Source organism: Phascolarctos cinereus, unplaced genomic scaffold (genome assembly GCF_003287225.1).
Source record: "Phascolarctos cinereus isolate Bilbo 61053 unplaced genomic scaffold, phaCin_HiC Scaffold_2;HRSCAF=192, whole genome shotgun sequence".
Taxonomy (NCBI): Eukaryota; Metazoa; Chordata; class Mammalia; order Diprotodontia; family Phascolarctidae; genus Phascolarctos; species Phascolarctos cinereus.
Window position 1 is genome coordinate 345,958,050 of NW_027555625.1, and position 21,935 is coordinate 345,979,984.

Genomic DNA, 21,935 nt, shown 5'->3' on the forward strand with positions numbered 1-21,935 from the left:
TTAACCCCCCGAGGGTCTATGTGCCCCCTGGAATAACACCCTTCAAACATACACACAACCTGCGGAGTTCGGAGCTTAGAGCTGGGCTGACAATCTGCTCCTGGGCCGTACACACACACACACACACACACACACACACACACACACACACGTCCTCATGGCAGCTTAGCCCTCTTGGAGTGGCAGCTAAATCATTGCTCCCCTCACTCACACCCCAGGCTTCTTCTGTTCGTTGTGATTCTCAAGGTTAGGGTTCCCTCTGTGCCCCAGACCCCCCAGCTCTTGTGCCCTCTCTCTCCGCCCTCGGGGCCGCAGCTTCGAGCGTCTCCGCCCTGTGTCCCTGCCCCGCCCCGTCCCCCGCCCTCCTCGTGGGCTCCAAGCAGCAGGAGGAGCGAGCCCGGGTCGAGGCTACCCTGGAGCTGTGGGCTCTAAGCTTTGAGTTTGCGGCCCGTCAACCCCTGAGTCCACAGTGACCAGCACCAAGGTGGGTAAGAGAACAGCTTTGAGAAGTCAGGAAAGGGAGGTTGAAGGGACGGAGAGAGTGGACAAACAGTGGGGAACAGAGGGAGATGTTGCTTGGGGTGAAGCTAAGGGACTCACCACCCGCGGTGGCTCCGGCTGTTTCGCATTAGGCTACTGAGCCCCTGGGAGAGCTCCATGCTGGGTAACCCTAACTGCCCACGCCAGAACCGGGCTGCCTCCTGCTGGTACTGCCCCTTCCTCAGTCCCCGCTTTTGCCTCCTGACACCCAAGCCCGCATTTCGGGCCCTGGCCGGCCTGATAACCAGGGCTGAACAGACCTCTCTGTCTGCCGAGAGAGGATCTTTGACTGCTTAAAGGACTGCCCTCTGGAGAAAGAAGCAGAACTGGAGAGGGGGCGCGCAAGCAATTGGCACCGCAGAGCAGAGAAGTGGAAGGGAACTGGGAGCGGCGGGAAATGTGAGGTAAAAGGTGGACAGACTGATGATAGACACACTCTCCCTCTTCCGGGTCCACTGCTAGGATTCTTGCCTTTGGCCAGTTGTTTTCCAGATGTGCGTTCTGAGCCTAGCTTGGGCGACTCTGAGTTATAGGAAGGACGATCTCTCCAACCACGCAGTTTCTAAGATTGGCGGTTATTCCGGGTGCGTTTAGAGGTCTGTCAAAGCCTAGCGCGCTGCTGAGCAGACTAGTGCGGTGCGGGAGCAAGGCTTACACGGTGTGTGTGCAAACCAAGAGCTGCTTGGAACTAGATCTGTATGTGATTGTGTGTGTTTCCTGGGACTGTGGGGGCCGCTGACGCTCAGGATGGTCCAGGGTTCCACACTGCTGAGCCAGCTCCCCAGGCGCAGAGCCGCCTCGCCTCTGCTCGCGGTTCCGAATGCCCTGGCTGCCGCCGGCCTTCGCTTCGTAGCCTAAGTCCTTGACAAATTTATACCTCGTGTAAATTCTTTAGGAGTTCTGCGCTTCGTCAAAACTGACAAATGCGCTGGGAAATTTAATTCCAGTGGGCTGACCTCACTTTACATACTCGGAGATTTCATCCCAAAGAAAAAAGCCGTTCGGGGCCCGAGAGCAACGTTGCCTGGGTGGGGAAAGTTGGGGGCGGGGGACACTTGGACTAGTGGGTCTGTAGGTAGGAAGAGAAAGGAGAGGACTTGATCGACCCCAGCCACGTTCACCCTTGCCCAAAGTGCTGGCTGATAGGAAGGGGAGTGGGGATTGGGGAAAGGAAGCCAGCTGTAGGGGGGCTGAGGAGGGGAGGGGAGGGAGAGTGGAGAGGAAGAAAAATTGGTCTGTGACAAGTAGCCAATTTTAACGTATCTAGTAAATGTTATACTTTTATGGACAGCATTTGCTGGGCTTTTACAGGCTGCAGTAGCCACTTGATCCAGCGCCTTAAAGGGATCCCGGGAAAAGCGAACGCTTTGCCCTGCATTAGCCTCTCCAGTTCAGCTGCTCACCCACCTAGAGCTGTGGCTTAACCTGCAGGTGTGTGCTTTGGCGGAGTCGGGGAGAAGAGAGCGTACTTTCAAGGGCACCTCGTTGCCTAGAAGGAGAAGAGGCAGGGTGCTCTATAAGGGGAAGAAAAGAGAGAGAGACAGAGAGAGAGAGAGAGAGAGAGAGAGAGAGAGAGAGAGAGAGAGAGAGAGAGAGAGAGAGAGAGAGAGAGAGAGAGAGATTCTATGGGCGTGTGGTTACGTATCCATGGTCCCCTTACCTTTCAGAGGGACAGGGGCCAAGCCTGTGGCCTTGTACTGACGCCCGAGGCGGGGACCTAAGGTGGAGGAGGGGGGAGCTCTCTCTTCTTCCCAAAATTATGCTCCTAACACTCAGTTTTGGGAGAATGGGGAAGGATAAGAGCGTGCACAACCTTTCATATCTAGCCCAGTAGGGAAAGTAGAATCGGCTTTTAATTTTTTAATAGAAAACTCAAAAAAGAAATGCCCTTAGCTTCTTAAAACCAAATACCAGTTTCCTCAGGCTGAGCTGTGAGGTTATGGGTGTAAGTTGGAGGGGCTCTAGTCCAAAGCTTAACCTTCACTCTGTCTGTTTTCCTCCAGACCTTTGGTGCTTGTTCTTGGGGCCTTGATTTCCTACTCTCTAAAGTGGAGGAGCAGGAAAGGGGGGAGGGAATGAGGTGAGGTGGGGAGGATCTCTGTTCCTTTCTTTTTGCACTCTCTTCGGGGAGAACAGGAACTGGTCTCCGCCAAATAAAGAGCTGGCTGTACTGAGGAGAGAATCGCCAGCTTCCCAATTGCTCTCTCAGTCAAGCCTGAGCTCCGGCATCCAGGTGGGAGAAGCTTCGGGCTTCGACTTTGGCTGGCCCGGGTTTCCCACCTCTCCCGGCTTTCCCATTTAGAGAAGGCTTCCTGTTGGCAGCGGCCCCCGCACCCCCCCCAACACTTACCCTTTTCTTGGGTCTGAGCCTAGGCCTGGGTATTCAGTGCCGAACCTCACAGCCTTCCGACCTTTCCCACCCAATCTCGGGAAGTCATTCGGGAAATTTTATTTCTCTACACCGGTCTTGGGAACTTCCAGTCAGACAAATAGCTTACATTTCATATAGTAAAAAGGACTCTGTCTATCCCCATGTTCTTATGTCTCAGTCCAGTGGTAGGTTACGATACAGTAGCCGAATTTATACCCTTTGTGCCGAGACTGACGCGGGGTTTTTCCCCCTCAAGAGATCTGACTCTCGCCTAGTTTTTGACTTTCTCCCACCTTTCCTCCCGCACCGCCAACCCCATCGAGTAGTTGGAAAAACGGTCACTGTTGGTGGTTTGAAACTTTCTACCTCTTTCCCTGGCTTTGGGTACACGTTACTGTTCTCCCAGACTAAGGCCATCAGTTTTCAAGGCTCTGGTCCCCAAGGCAGAGTGTGAAAATTGTCCGCCAGGTTTGTGTCCTCCAGTTCCACTCACCTAAAAAGCAGCCTACGCATTCCCCTTACCTGAGCCCTGACCCGATTGGGAGGTGGGGACCAGGCCTGCCTCTCCTGGGCTGAATTGAACCTCTGCAGGATGTTCCCCAAGATGGCAGCAGCCTTGAGGATTCGGCCCCTAGCTGTGAGAGCGGAACAGAGTGGTCGCTGTCTGGGATTTAAAAAAAAAAAAAAAAGGATCGCGACTGAGCCGCAAACACGGAATTTCGGAGTGGGAAAGTTCCTTCTCTGGATTTCAAATTCTGTTCACAAAAATTTGGAGGTCAGGTAAATCTGCTCCTTGGGCTACACTCTTAAGAGGAGAGTATGTTTGGAAACTATGGCTCGTCCAGTTCTGCTCTGGCCTGACCCGAAACTTCCTCCCCACCCACCCCCACACACACATATACACACACTAATATCGAGAGAAAAGTGCTTTCCAGGCGGGTAGAGCTGGGCACTCGGAAGTGGGAATGCAGAGTTCTTCTCAATTAGAAAGGTTGAGGCACAGTATATGCGGAGAGCAGCGTGTCTAGGTGGGTAATGTAAAGTTTACCATTTTCTCTCTACATCCTCTTACGTTTGCTCTAGGGCACAGAACCCGGAGATTGGATTGTTTCAGCGTTCGCTAGATTCTTGCACGGATAGAGTGAAGCTTTTTCTCCTTAGCACCAGTGAGAAGGGTCTTTAGCACTCACTGCAGCCTCCCCCAGAGGCTTGGGAGGGAAGGGGGGTGTGGGGAGGGGGGGGGCCGAGACAGACCCCGGGCTCCTTGCTTGCTGCGGACAGCGTAGTTCACATCCCCCTCCTTGGTTCCCCTTTCCCCTTCCCCAGCCTTGTGTCTGGTCGGAAGGCCCCGGGGGAAGGGGCTTAAGCACTGGGGTGGGGTGGGGGAGGAGGGAGAGAGAGAGAGAGAGAGAGAGAGAGAGAGAGAGAGAGAGAGAGAGAGAGAGAGAGAGAGAGAGAGAGAGAGAGAGAGAGAGAGAGAGACGCTCCTAGCTCTGCCCTGGCTTACTGAAACCTTAGGGTTTCATTTGTGTCTGTTAAAATAAAATAAGTCTCCTTAAGACTTTTTCCAAATTCCCCTGTTCTCCTTACACACACACACACACACACACACACACACACACACGTCCCCGGCATCCCTACCCCAGCCATTAGTCTCTCCAGCAGAGCAGTGGAGGAGCTCCTTGGAGGCATAGAGGGAGGGAAATTGTCTTTTTGCTTGGGGGGGGGGGGGGGGGGTGGACTGGGAGGGGAGCTTGGTGGAGGAGATGGGGGGAAAGGAGATGTCGGGGTCTCCCGACGCAGCGTCTGGAGAAGAGTAGGTGGTCCCTGCCCATTTATTTAACTAAACTGGGTTTTCTAGTTTGAACTTATCCACTTCACTAAGAGGCTTACAGCAGGAATGTCACTTGAATAGCTGGCCTAGAGGCCATCTGACAGACCCCACTCTCAAAACAAATTCCTTTTCCTCCTTTTTTTGAGGGGGAGGAGAAGGCGAGGAGCATTAAAGAGTAAAAAGTAGCGCAGAGACGCTAGGAAAAGGAGGGGAGAGACAGTGAGGAAACCTACACTTACTAGACTTTGCTTTTCCCCAATTCAAGAGAGGGTTTGGTTTGAAGCCCAGGAAATAGTGGCGGGAAGCACGGGTCTCGAGCCCCGGCCCAAATCAAACAGCTGCGACCCAGGTCCATTAGCATTTTAATATATATATCGGTCTGAGAACTCGAATAAGGTTACTCTATCCATTCCCATTTGTCTTTGCTCCCTACCTGGGAAGAGCCAAAGTTGCCTCTTCAGCCTTTCTCATTCCATCCTGAGCCAACCTACTGGGCCAGTCCTCAGTCAGATTCAACCCAGAGGCCCCAATCCAGACCATTCCCCAACTCAGTCCTGGACAGAGCTTCGATCTATCTCAAAGAGAGCATCCACTCCAAACAACCTCAGGGATCAACAGGCTCCCATGCCCAGCACCTTGCCCCTGTCCCTGCCCAGGCAGTGGAGAGAAAGGTCAACAGAAGTTTCAGTTTCCTCACCTGATATCAAATGACCCTTAGGGTCCTTCTTACATTGCCAGGGCCTGGAGACATGGTCCACCCGATCTGCTACACCCAGAGAGGAACCCTGGCTCTTCTTGAAACCTCTCTCCGACTCCAACCTTCCTTTGTTGTTTTCCTTGGAATCAGAGTAGTACCAGGAGAAGTGAGGAAGATTTCACAGGTTAGCAAAAGTGCTGTTGATGTCTACATGTGTGCACACATAAAATGGGTGGATATGTTAATGCATACTACCAAACAAGTGTGTCTACATGCATGATTCTCTGTTCCTAGGAGAATGTATACACATCACTACACATATATGTATATATATGTATGCATGTATGTCCATTCCTATGTGCCATGCATTAATGGGACATTTTATAAAACACCAAGTGAAATAAATGTGAGCTTAACCTGTGAGGATGCTGCAAAAGTCCCTAGGAAACAGAGAATAACCAACTTCGATGAGATTGTCTCTAGGGTCTTAGAGGTCCCACTGCTGGGTACTCAGAGTGGTGATTTTGTACTCTAGAATGAATGCCTGGAGCTAATGGTTCGAGTGACTTAGGAAGCTCTACTGGCACTGATTTCCAGTACAAACTCATTTAATAATGGAGAGAAGCCTGCAAAGGAGAAGTATCTTTTGATACAGCTGTAATTCCCTCTCCATTTCTTCACCCTGGCCTTGGGCAGTCCCCTTTGAGAGACAGGATTGCCCCAATCTGGGGCAGGTCTCCTCTCCTGCAGGAAAGGCAGCAGGCAGGGAGTAGATAGTGACTGATAGATGACAAATCAGAAGCTATTGCAGCTTCTCTGCCTAGTTTGGGCTGCTGGAGTAGAAGGGCCAGAATCCTTGACCAGGATCCTTTTCCCCAGGAGCCTGGGTCTCAGCCCAAGTTGGGCTAGGTGATGGGGTGGTGGGGTGGAGAAGCAAACAAAGTGTTCACAGTTTACTATGAGGCTTGGCGAGAACCCACAGGTTTAGGTATCAAGAGCAGGCCACCGGAAGATTGCCAGTCAGCTCTCACAATTCACCCCAACTCGTTCTTCCGCAGGAACCTCGCCTAACACTTTTTGAGTCTTCCCAGAACATTGATCTAATTCGAGTCTGCGTGGCCTTCACAAGCAAGCACCTTGATAAAAACCCCAGGCCCAGTTTACAGCACTCGCTGGTATATTTTATTGTCAGGACAAACTCCGGAAGTTTCTTATAGCCCTGAGACCACTACACCAATAATCTGAACCCCAGTCTTAGGTCGCTTTGCATCCCTCTCCTTTCTCCTAGTGGGGAATTCTCCACCCATTGGGTAATGTTCCTCTTTGCCAGAGAGAGAGAGCCCCAAACTCAAGCCAGCCTTGAACCTTTAACTTCCAATTTCCTGCTAAGGTCTCCAGCCTTGGAGTTCTTCTGGTAGCTTTTTAAATTTGTCTCACAGGAGTGTTTAGGGAGGAGAGGGATCGGAGATTTGGTTATTTTCTGGCAAAGAGGGAGAGAAAGTGTGTGTGTGTGTGTGTGTGTGTGTGTGTGTGTGTGTGTGTGTGTGTGTGTGTGTGTATGTGTGTACAGTATAGGTCTTTCCCTATACTCTCTCTCTCTCTCTCTCTCTCTCTCTCTCTCTCTCTCTCTCTCTCACACACACACACACACACACACACACACACACATTTGGAAAGCTATTTTTCTGTTTTGGATCCGCAAGGTGAAAGTGGGAGAGTGGCAGTGTGAGTAGGTTGAGAATATTTGACGATCAGAATTGTTCCCCCGAAAACCAAATTTGGAGAGCACAGTTAAAGCGCGGCCAGACTGCCAGGCTTCTCAAGGATACCTAGAAGTTGCTACTGAGAACTGTAGGAGGCGGGAATAAAAGCAACTGACAATCCCTTCGTTGGGGGCGGGGGTGGAATCTGCCCATCTCTTTTGTCAAGTATACAGCTCAGCCTTTTCCCGAGCCTGCTTAGCAGGAAAAAAAAAATTGATGTTGTATTTAAGGTAGGTGTCAGAATCTAAACCTCTTCCCTGCAACAAATCAAGTGGGACTTTTGGAGTGTCCACAAGGAGAGAAAAGAGGAGTTGTGTTTAAAAGTAAGACCAACTTTAAAAGAAAATGGAATGTATTTGGGGGAAAGGGTGGGAAGTCAGAAGACTTATACTGGAATCCCTGTTCTGTTACTTGTTACTTTTGTCTCTGAGTTGGTAGCTTTTGCTTCTCCCGGTCTCGATTTTCCTCATCTGTAAAATGAGAAGAACTTTTAACTAAATGACTTATGACTGCTAGCTCTAAAACTAGAATCCAAATGTCTGATGGATCCTGTAAAAAATGTGAGAAGGGAAGAGGAATTTCCAAGTTCCCAGAGTTCTAGAAATGGGAAACCGGGGCTCAGAACTAAACCATCACCCGCTTTCAAAAATGTGTAGAGATTCTAAAAGACCAGCACTGAGGCCTCTGCCTTTCTTCCCTTATAAAGGAGGGTGGCCTGGTCCCTGCTCATACAACCTGAAGGAAGGGGAGTGGGGGAAGGAGTTCAGATTACAGAACAGCAGGACCATAGTCCCCGGGGGGGAGGGATGAGAGGATATGTGGGTTCCACATTTGACACATTCCAGAATTTCTTCAGAGACAGAATGAAAATGCCTCCTCAGCTTGTCCTGAAGGCCTAGTTCTGCTTGTCTGAGAGGTGGAGGGAAAGGCCTCTGACGGTCAGAAAAAGTGAGATTGGAGATAGGTGAATTCCCTGGAATTGGAAGGGGAAGGCGTACAAACCATTTATCAAGAATGTTTAAAACTGAAATCTTGTGGCCCCAAGTGCACTTCTCACAGGCCAGGGGCCAAAGTGCCAAAGGCTGCTTAAGCCCAGAAACAAGCCCTCTCCCATGTTCTAGAACAGTCTCAGCTGCCCATCCCCAGACTCATAAGGCTACTCTCCCGGATAAGAAGAAAGATGAAATCTGCAGACTATCGCAGCTAACCTGTATGTATGTGTGCACTGCTCCACTCGTGTCCAAATGTTTCTGAGTTCGGGTGAAGAGTCCGGCATATACGTGTGTGGCGTTAGTAAACACTGAAGGTCCGACCAAGTTTCAGATCTGCCTAACAGGAGATCTGCCCATTTGAAGGGTAAAGAGAGGAATGACAGTATTCAAGGTTGTATCTGAGAGGGGTACACTTACTTCTTGTATGTTCTGCTCTTGAAGAGCTCCGCGTTGCCCCGCAGCCAACAAGCCAGCTGTGGCCTTGGACTTGGTTACTTTAGAATCAGATTCGTTTTTATATGCAGGATTATTGGGGAGTGTAGAGGGCTGATAAGCCTTTTTTGAAATGAAGTGTTCACAGTCTCCCTTCTGAAAATTTAGCATGTCTAATAGAAGTCAGGAGGCCCCTGAACCCAAAGTTCGGGAAGAGAAAAAATCCCTTTTATTCTGGCTCATCCCTTCTTTAAAATTCTTCTAAAGGCCTGGACAAAAACTACAGTGGAATAAATTAAAAGTCTAAGAGGCAGCAATGGAGAAAAGGGGGAGGGGACAGATACAAAGAGGGAAGAAAGAGAAGGAAAAGGAGGGGAAAACAAGAGAAAAGAATTTGAACCCCCAGAAAAACTGAAATATGTTTTCTTAGACTTTCCATAAACTAGTTCAAAAGTTCTCCCTCACATCTTTTCTTGATTTAAAAACAAAATACAGCATCACAATGGATCAGTTAAGCTGTGTCTGAGTGAAGCAGAGGAAAAAAGAGAGTGGCCCTGGTCTTTACAATTCCAGAGATCTCACTTCTAAATTCGAGGGATTTCCACCCTCTAGTGAACTGCAGCTTCATCCTCCTTATTGCCTGCCTTGCCCCATTTCCCATTGCTGGCCAGTCCTGAGCTGAGCTCCCAAATCTTTGAGATTCCCAAGTTTTGAAGAAAGAAGGTGAAGTAAAGGAGAGGGGGCAGGTATGACAAACCTCCAGCCAGAATAGAGTCCATCCAGAGGATGGCTGAGGGGATCCTTCCCTCTTAGATAACTAGACTATCCTGCTCTCCTCACACACACAGACACATCTCCAATATTCCCTCCCTGCCAACCTTGATTGTCTTGGGTCTAGGATATGAGGACAGTATTATCTTACTTCTGCCTTCACTACCACTCCATTTTTGTTCCATTTCCTGGTGATGAAAGTCTTGGTAGCTACTTTATTCCTGTTTTGGGGACACCTCCAATCCTTGGCCTTTCACCTCTCTGAAATATTTGTAGCTTAGATCCTAGGAATGGGGAGACTCTCAAACTCCAGGGACCTGGGGAAAAAGAGAGGAAATTTTGTTTCGGGGAGTTGGGAGACACGTGTGAGAACTTCAAGGGATCTTCTAACTAAGTGCCAAGGCCCAGCTGGGGCCTGAGTCTCAGGGCTAATCTCCAAGTATCTGAGAAAGCCAAAGATGATACATATTAGCCTGGCTAGCTATTAACAAGTTAAGGAGACTGGTTCCATAAACCCTGGATAACAGGATTACAAGAGGAACTCCCTAAAAATGGGGATGGGGGGGAATCTATGGGGACATCCACTAGATGAGTTACCAGATTAGGTACTATGTGTGTGTGTGTGTGTGTGTGTGTGTGTGTGTGTGTTTAAAGGCAATTGGGTTAAGTAACTTGCCCAGAGTCACACAGCTAGTAAGTGTTATGTGTCTGAGGCCAGTTTTAAACTCTGGTTTTCCTGATTCCAGGGCCCCTGCTCTATTCACTGCACCACCTAGCTGCCCTGGGTACCACTTTTAAAAAATCAACTAACTAATGGAGGAAAGGTGTTCATTAAATCCATTCCTCTGCCTTGGGAACAAAAGATGACTTACTGAGGTGGTTTTGGTGTTTGTCTGCCCTAGACTCAAATTTGCAGGTCAGATCTTTTTGGAGTGGGGGAAGGGACCATGGCAGGACAAGGCACTATACAAGTCTTGGTTTCTCCAGGCCCTGCCTAAGCAAAAGGAAAGGAGGAAGTAAGGGGTCACAGTCTCCCTGATTCTGCCCCTTAGCTCTTGCCTTGGGGGAGCCCAGGGCCAGCCCTGTTTGCTTAGGGCTCAGTAGAGCAAGTTAAAAATTGTCCAGTGAAATCTCCCAGGCAATCTTTAGCCAGGACCTTGGTGGATCAGGCACCAGGAGAGGAGTTTGGAAAAGTCTGTCCCAAAGAAAAATATGGGCTCCTACTGAAGGCCTCAGAGGTCTGGAGACCCTCCCCAGCTCAGCCCAGGCCACAAGGAGCCCTGGGAGATCAAGGAGTCTTGCCTCCCCTTTGGCACATTTCAATACAGGCCCAAGAGACTAGGAGAAGGCAGACACCGAACGACCTAAGATTAATCTCTCTGTGTTGGCAACACTGTCCCTTGAACTATCCCAGGAAGATGAATGTAGATACACCTAGGCAAAAGAGAGGATTCTGACTGAGATGTACCTAATGGTGTATACAGTGAAGAGCCCAACAAAACTATGGGGCCCTGCAGGACATATATTACATGTAGTTTCATCCGTACATGGCATAGGAAGTGTTTGGAAATGCAAAATATATGCTATATAGCAACGCACATATTGCCTGAACAACATAATGTGTTATGTAAGCTCAGTCTCTGCTGCATTGTATCATTCACTGAAGCACAAAAGGTTCTGGGTCCATAAATGTGTACATTCACAAACCTAAACACACAACTACATACCTATGTCAGTGTCTCCTCATCTCAGTGGTCTGTGATGGCTCTGAGCTTGTCTCAGTCTTTCAGGTAGAAGGGAGCTGGGTTCCAGGGGGAAAGATCCCTTGGGCCCAGACTTTCCCAACTCTTCCACCCTTCCACCGCACAACTAGAGCAAGAGAAATCTAGTACTAAAGCGACCATTTCTCTAGAAAAATGCTTCTTCTTTTCCAGTCCCGTAAAATTGACTGTGGTGTGCAGGCCATGGAAGAGGTTTGGGTATAAGATCACGGCTAATTAGAAACGAGAATCGCTGGCTTCCATTAGCTGCGAGATAGGGTTACTCCCCCGCATCCTTCCTCTAAATAAGAGCTAGAGGAGGGGGGGCGCTGAATACAGAAGAAGATAATGAGGTTCTTGGGCAATAGTAACTCACTTCCCCCCTCCTCCGTAGGAAACGACATTAGGTATTGTATATACTTATTCTAGAAATTATTCTTATTCTAGAGGTTGGTATATGGATCTAAATAATTTTGTGGAAAATAAAACATCAAGAGCAGGACACGCAAAACTGAGGCTGTATGGTGAAGCCAAGGCTGAAATCAACATGTCACTTAGGGTGGAACGGGAGAGAAAAAAGACACAGAGAAAGGTTAGGGAGACTGCGTGTGAGCAGGTAGGGGGGAGAACAGGAGAAAATGAGAGAAAAAGAGAGGTGAACAGAGATGGAGAGTGAGCGACAGAAGTCGAGATAGACTGAGATAAACTTGAGAAGATAAAGAGATAAAAGTGAGAATCAGAGGGGGGTGGGGAGGGAGAGAGAGTTAGGGAGGGATGTATAAGGGGAGGGAGAGAGGCAAAGGGGGAGCAGAGGCGGAGGCAACTTGAAAACTCGATTCCGCCAGCCCTCCCTCCTTCCTCTCCTCCTTTCCCCCATCTTCTCCCACCCTCCTCCCTCTCCCACCCCAACCCCCCAGCGCAGGGACTGCTGGAACCTAGTGTAGCGCGTTGTTGCTTTAAGACCGCCTCTGTCCACAGCACCCGGTGCCTTAGAAACAAGTTACATATATGGGGAGCTGCAGCAGCCGTGCTGCGCTTAGAGCTCTGGGAGGCTATGAGCTCTGGAAAGAGTGATCTCCCCGCGAGACGCGGAGGTTTTGACCTTGCAAGGGGAGGAGCTGAGTTTTAACTGCTGGCATTTGTTGGGCTGCAGGTCACTTGCGTCTCCGCTGCGGCGCACCGCTCTGTTCGCTCCGGCTCTGCTGAGCCTTGCTGTGGGAAGGGGGGGGGCCCCTGGGCCCGCCAAACGCTGCCCATGGGGCGGAAGGCGCGCGGCTGCCCGCGCCGCAGCCCAGGGGCGCCCAGTGGGCTGCCCGCTTAGGCGCTGTCTCTTTCTCCCCGCAGATCGGAGGGAACTTTTGGACAGGCAGAGCAGAGCCCGGGCTGCCCCCGAGGGTCCTCTTGCCCAAAACTGGTGCCGGGTCCCAGCCAGAGCAGCCTAAAGAACTAGTAGCCCCCGTGCCCAACTGGCTGCTGGGGACTGGAAGCTGAGCCTGAGGCCTCCAGGCCCCCGCCACTGCCGCCATGGATTCCTTTAAAGGGGGTATGGGCCTGGAGCGGCTACCCGAAGGACTTCGGCCGCCGCCTCCCCACGACATGAGCTCCAGTTTCCACCTGGCCCGTGCTTCTGAATCCCGAGAGCCCCTGGAGAACTCGGCAAGCGAATCCTCCGACACAGAGGTCCCAGGTAACACTCTCCCCGCCTCCCCGACCCACACTCCCCACACCCCGTCTGCACTTCCTTCTCCTACTCCTTATCCCCCTATTGTGACCTACTTACTAAACTCAGAATCCAAGAAGTGGTGTGGACTGAGTCTTGGGGAAAGGCGCGGGGTAAGAGAGAAACCTCGGCCGGAGAGGCCCAGAGATAAAGGGCAGCGGTCCTGCGGTGCACCATTCAGTGCAGAAAGCATGCCTGTCACCAGAGCTACGAGTGCGTGGGGAACTTGTCCAGCCTGACAGCGCCAACAAATAGTCTCCTGCCCAGGCTGGCTTGCCCCGAGTGTTCCGAGAGGAATTAAACCATTCCCCCACTGGCTACAGGGGCGACCCAGGTTCTTCCCTCGCTTCTTTCTTTCTTGGAAGAGGATACTTTTTCTTACAAACTCAGCACAAAAACATTGTACTCTTTTAAACATTTTATTTTAAATTACGTTACCCTGCGTTGACAAATAGGGAGGGGAAAAATAACCGGGGAGAGGGTTACACAGAGTCTGTATTCTCCAGGAGCAAATAATAGGACACGATTGGTTTTGCAAAAGCTGCCTTTTCAAGCAAATGGGAAGCTACAGATTTTAAACGATTCGGTATGAAAATGAAGAAGGGAGAGAGAAGAAAAACTGACAAAATCTAAATAGATGAGCAAGAAGGACAGAGAGAGAGAGAGAGAGAGAGAGAGAGAGAGAGAGAGAGAGAGAGAGAGAGAGAGAAACACGGGAATGAAATGTTTTAAAGGGGACAAACATCTGGGGAAGAGCGGGGAAAATTAACAAAACTGAGTAAAAGGAGATTAAAGTTCTGCCTTGTGCCTTCCTAGGCATGGTTCCGGGATCCAGGGACCAGGGAGGCCAATATTAGGCGGGATCTCCAAGGCCCAAAGCTACCCGGAGCTTCGGGCCAAGCGCCCTCCCTCTCTCCCTACTCAGGCAGAGAAACAAGCAGCGTTTACATGGTGTAACCTGAGCACGGGAGAGAGAGAAAAAAAAAAAGGTCCGGAGATTTTTCAATTAAGTTCACTCTAGGTGTTTGTACCGGACTTTGGGGATGTCGAGTGGCCCCTTTTTAGAATTTAATTCTGATAGCTGTGGGTGCTCCTTTTCACTTCCAAAAACTGTTCCAGAAATGGGAGCTAGAGAGTTAAAAGTAGATGTTGATCGCTCTCTGGGGCTAAATGCTAGCCCGCTAGAGGCCCCTGGGAGCCAGCCCCACATGCTCTATTTTCCAGACAGAGAAATCCTCCATTCACCCAGAGGGAGGAGAAAGAAAAAGGAATTTTGGTTTTCAATTAATTTATTTAATTTTTCATTTGGGCGCATTTTTTTAAAGCTACAGATATGTGTAGGAAGGTTATGGGGAAGAGGAACAATACTAGCCCAAGACTAGATGATGATTCACTTTATATTTGTGAAAGTTAAAATTCAATTTAATTCACTCTGCACTGTCCTGATTTCCCTGCTAAATCAAAGATAAAATCTCCTGGATGGCTAGTGAAGAACTGGGAAATTATTTTCTACTTGAACTCGACAAACCCTGGCTCATACAAATAAACAATTAAATATTTAGAAAGAGTAGAAGGTAGCAGGGCTCCTGGCCAGTCTGTAACAGGGCATCAATCTGGTCTTTCCTCCCCTCCCCTTCCCCTACCCCTAAATGTATCTCTGTTGTCGATGTATATTGTGTATATGTGTGTTTCTATGTCTTTGTCAGTGGAGACTGGGTGTTTTCTTCCATTTGTGTATTTTTGTAATTATAAAATGCCTTTGTTTAGTTTTCTGTAAAAGCCTATTATTTTATTAATTTTCATGTTTCTGTCTATAAATACCTAAGTATTTGTATTTGTGCATGTTTCTCAATACACATAAATATATGTGTATTTTTTTGTGTTGGTATGGTCTCTTTTGTGTATCTATAAATGTTGGCCTGTGTATTCATGCCTGTTTTTCTGCATGTCTGTGTTTTTCTATGTGTCTATAAATGCCTATTTTTCTTCTTTTATTTGATTCTGCATTTGTGTTTCTCCCTCTGTTGTGTCTACAAATATCTGTGATTTTCTAACATTGTAAGATTTTGTCTATGTTTCTAGAAATGCCAGTGTAGTTTTTCTGTCTTTAATTGTCTCTTTTTACTCCATTTGTTTCTCAGTACATGTTTCTACAAATGTCTGTGTGTTTCTCTGCTTGTCTCTGTATCTCTTCTTGCCTATGAGTGTTAATATAAATGTTTTTATGTTTCTCTGTGTTTGATTATTTTTCCCTGAGTTTGTATGCTTCTGTGAATTCATGCCTCTGTATTTCTGGGAGATTTCTGCGTTTCTCTAATTGTTCATCTGTGTTTCTCCATTATATACTTGTATCTATGAATGTTTCTGCGTTTCTCCATTTGTGTCTACAAATGCCTGTGTGTCTTTGTGTATACAAGTATTCTTGTGTTTTTCCGTGTTTGGGTAACCCTCTTTAACTATGTTTATGTTGCTCTCTGCTTGTTTCTTAGTCGAGTATCTAGATAGGCCTAAACTTAAGTATTTTTTTCTCACCTTCCACATCAGTTAAGTTTTTCTAGTAGTCCAGGGTCTGTTTGTATCTGTGTCTGCGTTTTCATTCCCTTGCCTGAAAAGTGAGGCCTGGGAGACCTTGGCCCAAGGAAAATTTAGATTTTCTTCAAAATGCCCATTACTATCATTACATCTCTGGGGGACTCTGAATTTTCTGTCCCCTAGGGTGGTGGGTAGTTAACTAAACCTGGATGGGGAAGGAGGGAGGGCAGGTGCTGGGAGCTTGGGACAACAATTACAGGCTTGCTTAGAAAGGACTGGGTACTGCCGTGTTCACCTAGAGTTATCTGAGTAATAGTACCAATAATAATGATATCGTAATAAGGAATAACAATACAAAATACACCAACCAGTAATCAAAGTCTAAAGCAATAATAACCAGTAATGGTAGCAAAACAACAATGTTATCGAAACCAATAACTGCAGTAGCCTAACAAGCAACTTGTAGTTCTATTTCATCAACAGTAATAGTAACCGAACCGAAATTAACAAAAATAATCGGAATTAAAACAAAAAATCGCTATTTTCCTAGCAGAAAACAAAAGCAAAACTCGGCCTCTTTCCCTCGCGGACTGCAGCCGTAAGGGCTAAGCGCTGCAGTTACAGGCCCATTAGCGCGGTAGGGTTAATGCGCAAAAGAATCTTGCCCAAGGGTCTTGTGGGTGGCAGGGCTGCAGGACTGCAGGGTTAGGGTTTCGAGCTGGCCAGATCGTTGTATGATTCCTGTCCGGGCGGTGCGCTCTTACAGAGAAAGAGCGGAGCGGAGAAACCAAGGGCAGTGAGGACGGAGGTGGTGAAGACCCAGCCAAGAAGAAAAAACAGCGCAGACAAAGAACGCACTTCACTAGCCAGCAACTGCAGGAGCTGGAGGCGACTTTCCAACGTAACCGCTACCCCGACATGAGCATGCGGGAGGAGATTGCCGTGTGGACCAATCTCACCGAACCTAGAGTCCGGGTGAGCAGGAGTGGGGAGGGGAGGGGGGAAAATGGACGGGGGCGCGGGTGGGTTCTAGAGAAGGAGAAGATATACAGGAAAAGTTTGCACCTGTTGGCACCTCCCCATCCCCAAACCCAGGCCATCGCCAGGCCTCAGAAACTAGTGTCCAAGGGCCAGGGAAACTTCTATCCTAGAAACAGCAGGACACAGGAGCAGTAGAGGGGAAGAAGAATGGGGCCCTATACACAGAGAAGCAAGGCCCCTGGGAATTAGTGGTGGCCCTGTTTAGCCTTGGAGCTTTCAGCCCAGCGGTGAGAGGATATTTGCTTCTAAGAGCTAAGTACTGTACCCTAGAAAGAAGCAGGAGCAGGGCTGAAGTCCAAAACGGGATTGCAATCCGACCGTTTTCTGCCCCACTTTCATCCTTTGTACACGAGACCTCGTCGAAAAAAAAAGAAAAAACAAAACATCTTTCCCTCATGTGCCCACCCATGCTTCTCTTTTACCCTCCCAAATCCCCGAGGCAGAGTCCACCGAGAAAAAGCCAAGGAAAACCCCGATCAGCCCAAGCGGTACTCACCAGGAGCAGAGGGAAGAGTTGAGAAATAAAGGAGTGGAGAGAGGCGGTTAGACCAGAGAACCCAGAACACGAGAGAACTTCAGGGGCTAGGAGCACACTGCTCCGGACCAGAGACCAAAAGGCCAGGCAGGAACTTCATGGCCCTAGAAATTTATCAGCAAATACTTCAGGGCCTTCTGAAACCCTTAGGGCCAAAACCCGCCGCAATAGGGCTCCCACGCACCTGGGTCCACAGGAATGGGTCCCACACACCTCGGTTCGAAAGACCGATGCTACACCTACTCCACCCCACATCTTCCCTGTGCAAATCCGCTCGCAGCCACCTCAGAGCCACTCACCCCATCAGGGCATTTTCCAAACCTCCCTTTTTTTCCCTCCTGGCAAAGCTCACATTTTTGCCAGCCTTGTAGTGACCTGCGAGTGCTAATCAGAATGAAATGTACACGGGGAGTAAAAGACTCGCACACACCCAACTACAAACAGCAGGGAGTTCAGGAGAAGGTCTCCTTTAGACTTCCTGAAGAAGAAAAAGGGGGGGGGGACCCGGGTCCAACATCTAGCTATATTTCCGTGCTAGTGGACAAACGAATGTATAATTAAATTGTGAACAGATAACATTGGATCTGCTATTGTCTCTGGCACTTAATTATAGAAAGCTGTACTGGGTGTGCAAGCCTCTTTTCCCCTCATCCTCTGAGTTCTGCTCCGTAGAGAATGCCCCAGCGACGCACTAGGACGCGGTGTTGCTCAGACGCAAAGTCGAACTTTAACAAGGGCCCTTTGTTCCTTTTTTGGAAGGTTTTTCTCTCATGGCACCGAACCCAAACCAAATTAAAGAACCGAAGGGCATTCCCGAGTCACCTTCTGACTCCCCCGAAGAAGGAGGGAGAATCATCTGTGTTAGGGACTGGGAGGCCCGGAGAAAGAAAGGCCAAAAAACAAAATCCGGCAAGTGAGCGCCCTAAACCAGAAGCCATGTCGGTATGATCAGAAACCATTCGGCGGAGAAGGGTCAGGGACAGGCCCACCAGCACCAACGAAAGGACTAAATAGTTGGGCCTGGGTACCAAGGCGCCCCGGGAAACTCGGAGGCCTCCAGGCTGTTTGCACTAATCAGATAGGGCAAACTATTAACAGATAAGCCTACCGCTGGGAGGTGACGATAATAGGCCTCGAGTCAACAGCTCTTGTGGACTCAGGGCCCCGAGGGCTGAGGGTCAGTGGTGCCCCCAAGACCCAGGCTGGGACTGGGAGCCAACTTCAATTGACCTGGCTCTTTTGAACAAGTAGTGAGTGTTGGGACTAGTATTGTTCAGAGGGACCTTCAGTGGATGGGCGCGGGAGATGGGCTGGAAGGTCGCAATGCAAAGCACAGAGTTGAGGAGGCAGTGTTTCTATACTTCCCTAAATGTGTTACTACACGCCAATTTCAGGACCGCCCAAGTCCCTGAATCTGCGGACATTTAAGGGGCCACACAGAGAAAAGATGGAGGCCGCCATCCCACTGAACAGGACTGTTCCCAAGGTTCGGGGGAGCCAAGGGTTGGAGAGTGAGAGTAGCAAGCTTGGACACTGTCCTTACAACTCTGTGAGCCTCCTTTCTCTCCCTTACTAGAAGCCTCATTAAACTCTCCCTAGTCCCTGCTCCATCTCCATTTCCTTCTCCCAAAACGCAGGTAGTTCCTCTCCAGACACCCCCCCTCCTCTAGGGACCTCTTAGGCCCAAGGGACCCTTTGCTCAGCGGGAGGTGGGGAAGCACAGTTTCTGGGGCCTAGTTCTGGGCTAGGTTGACATCTTGTTAGGCAAAACAGGATCTAGAAAACCATTCTGTCTTCCTTCTCCAGTGCCAGCGGGATTCAATTGAGCTTTAGGACAGAAGCCCAGTGTCCAGATCTTGCCTCTCCTTTCCAATCTCCTCCTTTCCACTGACTTCTCAGAAAAGTCTTGCCCCCACCCTATCCCACCTCTAGATCTTCACGTCTCCCTTCCCCCACCTTATTTCCCCTCCTTCCCCAATAAAAAGGCCGCTTTACCACCCAGTCAGCTCTCCTCCAGGGGCAGAGAGGGGATCGTTTATTTTCTGTGAAGGCAAATATTTGGATTAATCCCACGCAAGGGCTGTAGACAGCCCGGACTAGCTCCTCTCTCGGTGTGACTCTCTCGGTCCAAAGTCCCGTTCAGTCCAGCATTAGGGAAGGAGGGGAACTCAGACTGCGCTGGCTCAAGTTGGGTGGATCTGAGCCTGGGAGACTTGGGGAGGGAAACTCCCCGAGCACAAACGGACAGGACTGAATTAGAAGTCCCCTCCCGACTCTCCCTAGCTTCTTTGTGTGTTTGTTTGTATGTTTGTTTATTTAAATACTTTTTTCAACCACCCTAAGAAGGCAAATTAGGCCCAAAGTCTCATTAGTTACGAATCCTTGTCCGAGAGGTTAGAGAGATTTTACCCAAACATACTAATCCAATTCCATTTTTATGATCGTAACAGGGAATTTTTGTTACGTTGTATTTGCATTGGGAAAGGCAGTAGGGGCAGAGGAGTTTGGGGGCCCCCAAGATCAGGCCAAAGACGCCTAGATCTGATCAATTATTGATCTGGGGAAATGGACGCCCAACGGGCAGAAAATAATAGAAAGCCGAGGAGGTCGCCTTGAAATCGCTTCGGGCAAACTCAGGAGAGGAAGGGTTAGTAGAGTAGGGGAAGGATAAAACAGAAAAGGTAATTTCGTTTAAGGGAGGAGAGAAGTTTGGGAGTGAAGGGGAAGATACAATCGGATATTGAAGGAGAAGAAATAGGATATTCCGGGGGAGAAAGATGAGAGTGATATTTGAGGAAGGACAAAGATCTGGTACAGGGGGGAAATGAAGAAGGTCTGGTATTGGATTAAAAGAGGATAACGGTCAGAGGTAGTAAGGAAATGAAGAGTAAAGAATGCCCTTCTGGGAGAGAAGAAATGTCTGAAAGTGGAGGAGATAAGAGTTTGGTACTGAGGAAGAATATCGAGACACCTGGGGGAGGAGTACAAGAAAGAAAGGGAGGGGAGGGGTAAGAAAGTCCAGCATTGGAGAGACTGGGAGAGAAGAAAGAGGGTCCGACATTGTATGGATTGGTGGAGGACCGCGGGTGAAAGGCGAATATGGTTCGGGTGAAGGAAGGCAGAACCTCTGGGTCCAAATAGACCCTTGCCCCTCAAGTCTAAACACTGACGCGGTTCTGTCTTCCCTCTCTCCTTCCCCTTCTCTCAGGTCTGGTTCAAGAATCGCAGAGCCAAGTGGAGGAAGCGAGAACGCAACCAGCAGATGGACCTGTGCAAGAACGGCTACGTGCCGCAGTTCAGCGGGCTGGTGCAGCCCTACGAGGATGTGTACGCCGGCTATACCTATAACAACTGGGCCGCAAAGAGCCTCACGCCAGCGCCGCTATCCACCAAGGGCTTCACCTTCTTCAACTCCATGAGCCCGTTGTCCTCGCAGTCCATGTTCTCGGCTCCCAGCACCATCTCGTCCATGAGCATGCCTTCTGGCATGGGGCACTCGGCGGTGCCAGGCATGCCCAACTCCGGCCTCAACAACATCAACAACCTAAACAACCTCACTGGCTCCTCACTCAACTCGGCCATGTCGTCCAGCGCCTGCCCCTACGGCCCGCCGGGCTCGCCCTACAGCGTCTACCGGGACACGTGTAACTCCAGCCTGGCTAGTCTCCGACTCAAGTCCAAACAGCACTCCACGTTTGGCTACAGCAGCTTGCAGAGCCCGGGCTCCGGCCTCAATGCCTGCCAGTACAATAGCTGACCGCGTGGGGAGGGGGCCGGGCCGGGCCCGGCCAGGGCCAAGCCGGGGAGGAGGCTCCCAATCGGACTACCACGGACCACACGTATCTTTTACTCTCCCCTCTTCCTTCCCCACTCTCTGTTGTTGTTGTTGTTGTTTGTTTGTTTGTTTGTTTGTTTTTGCTTTGTTTTCTCCTCCTCCTCCACTCTCCCTTAAAAAAAAAGACGTCGGGGAAAAAAAAACCACGAATAAATGGATGAGTTGCAATTTCCCTCTGGATTATGCGGGTTGTATGTAATTACTTGAACTTGCACAGGCGTAGTGAAAAGGCCACTTTCCGGAGATCCGGCGGAGATGATAAAAAGGGGAGAGGGGACCGGAGGGAGGGAGAAGCGGTGGCCAAGGGAGGAAGGGGTCCGTGCCAGCACAATAGATGGCAGGATGGGGCGAAGGGGGGGTGGCGCGCAGGAGGTACGGGAGTTTGCCACTGCGGGGGTGGGGGGAGGGGGAAGTGCAGAGCTGGGGGCCTAAGGAAGAAGGTTTAACCTATTAGGGCTGAGACTTTTGCTAAGAATAATGAGAAGAGGAGGGTCAGCTTCTTAACAAAAGTTCTATTTATATCTGCCGTTACTGGGCGCTGGAGCATTGTCCGCGGCGCGGAGAATAAACTGTTTTTAAAATGCACGATTCTTGACTTTTTTTTTCTTGAATTAAAAGGAATGAGGCAGGCAGGGGCTTGTCAAAAGACCCTCTCCATCCGGCCCTTGGAGCCCTCCAGCAGCATCTCTAGATATGCACACCCCTAAACTCAGGGCGAAGCTTGGACAGGCACCCCTCGCCCTCCCAGCCAGTTTCTCGGTACCCAGCCCATGAAGGGAGCCCAGAGCCGCACTCTCTCCAAGGGTCAAAGCCTGAGTCCTGACAGCCTCCGCCTTTAGCCTCTAAGCCGAGAAGCAACAATCTGACTTGTTTTGTATGCAGCCCCGAAAAGGAGACTACGAATACTGCGCCCAGACCAGCCTAGCTCAGACGTCATTGCATACTCACTAGACACTGCTTTGCATCTTTTCGTTTTCCTTGTGCCCCATCAAGAGAAGCCCAAGCCCCAGGAGGGTCACCCTGGACTGTGACATTGATTGAGGTGGATACTACACAAACGAGCTCAATTATCTGTCACTGTGCTTAGTTAGCTTCATTGCCTGACTTCTAGG

At 49.6% G+C, this 21,935-nt stretch overlaps 1 protein-coding gene across 2 annotated transcripts; it reads left to right on the top strand.

Annotated features, from left to right (window-relative positions):
• Positions 1–374: 374 nt before the first annotated feature.
• PITX1 (paired like homeodomain 1) lies at positions 375–21,408 on the top strand. 2 transcript variants are annotated; one of them, XM_020991398.2, is made up of 4 exons: positions 375–484; positions 12,505–12,847; positions 16,179–16,387; positions 20,197–21,408. In XM_020991398.2, exons 2-4 carry the CDS (start codon positions 12,685–12,687, stop codon positions 20,743–20,745), a joined length of 921 nt encoding a protein of 306 aa, XP_020847057.1. In that variant the 5' UTR covers positions 375–484; positions 12,505–12,684; the 3' UTR covers positions 20,746–21,408. The 2 variants fall into 2 exon arrangements, with proteins under 2 accessions (XP_020847057.1, XP_020847056.1); XM_020991397.2 differs by lacking the exon at positions 375–484 and having other exon boundaries at positions 12,259–12,847.
• The last annotated feature ends 527 nt before the right edge of the window (positions 21,409–21,935 follow it).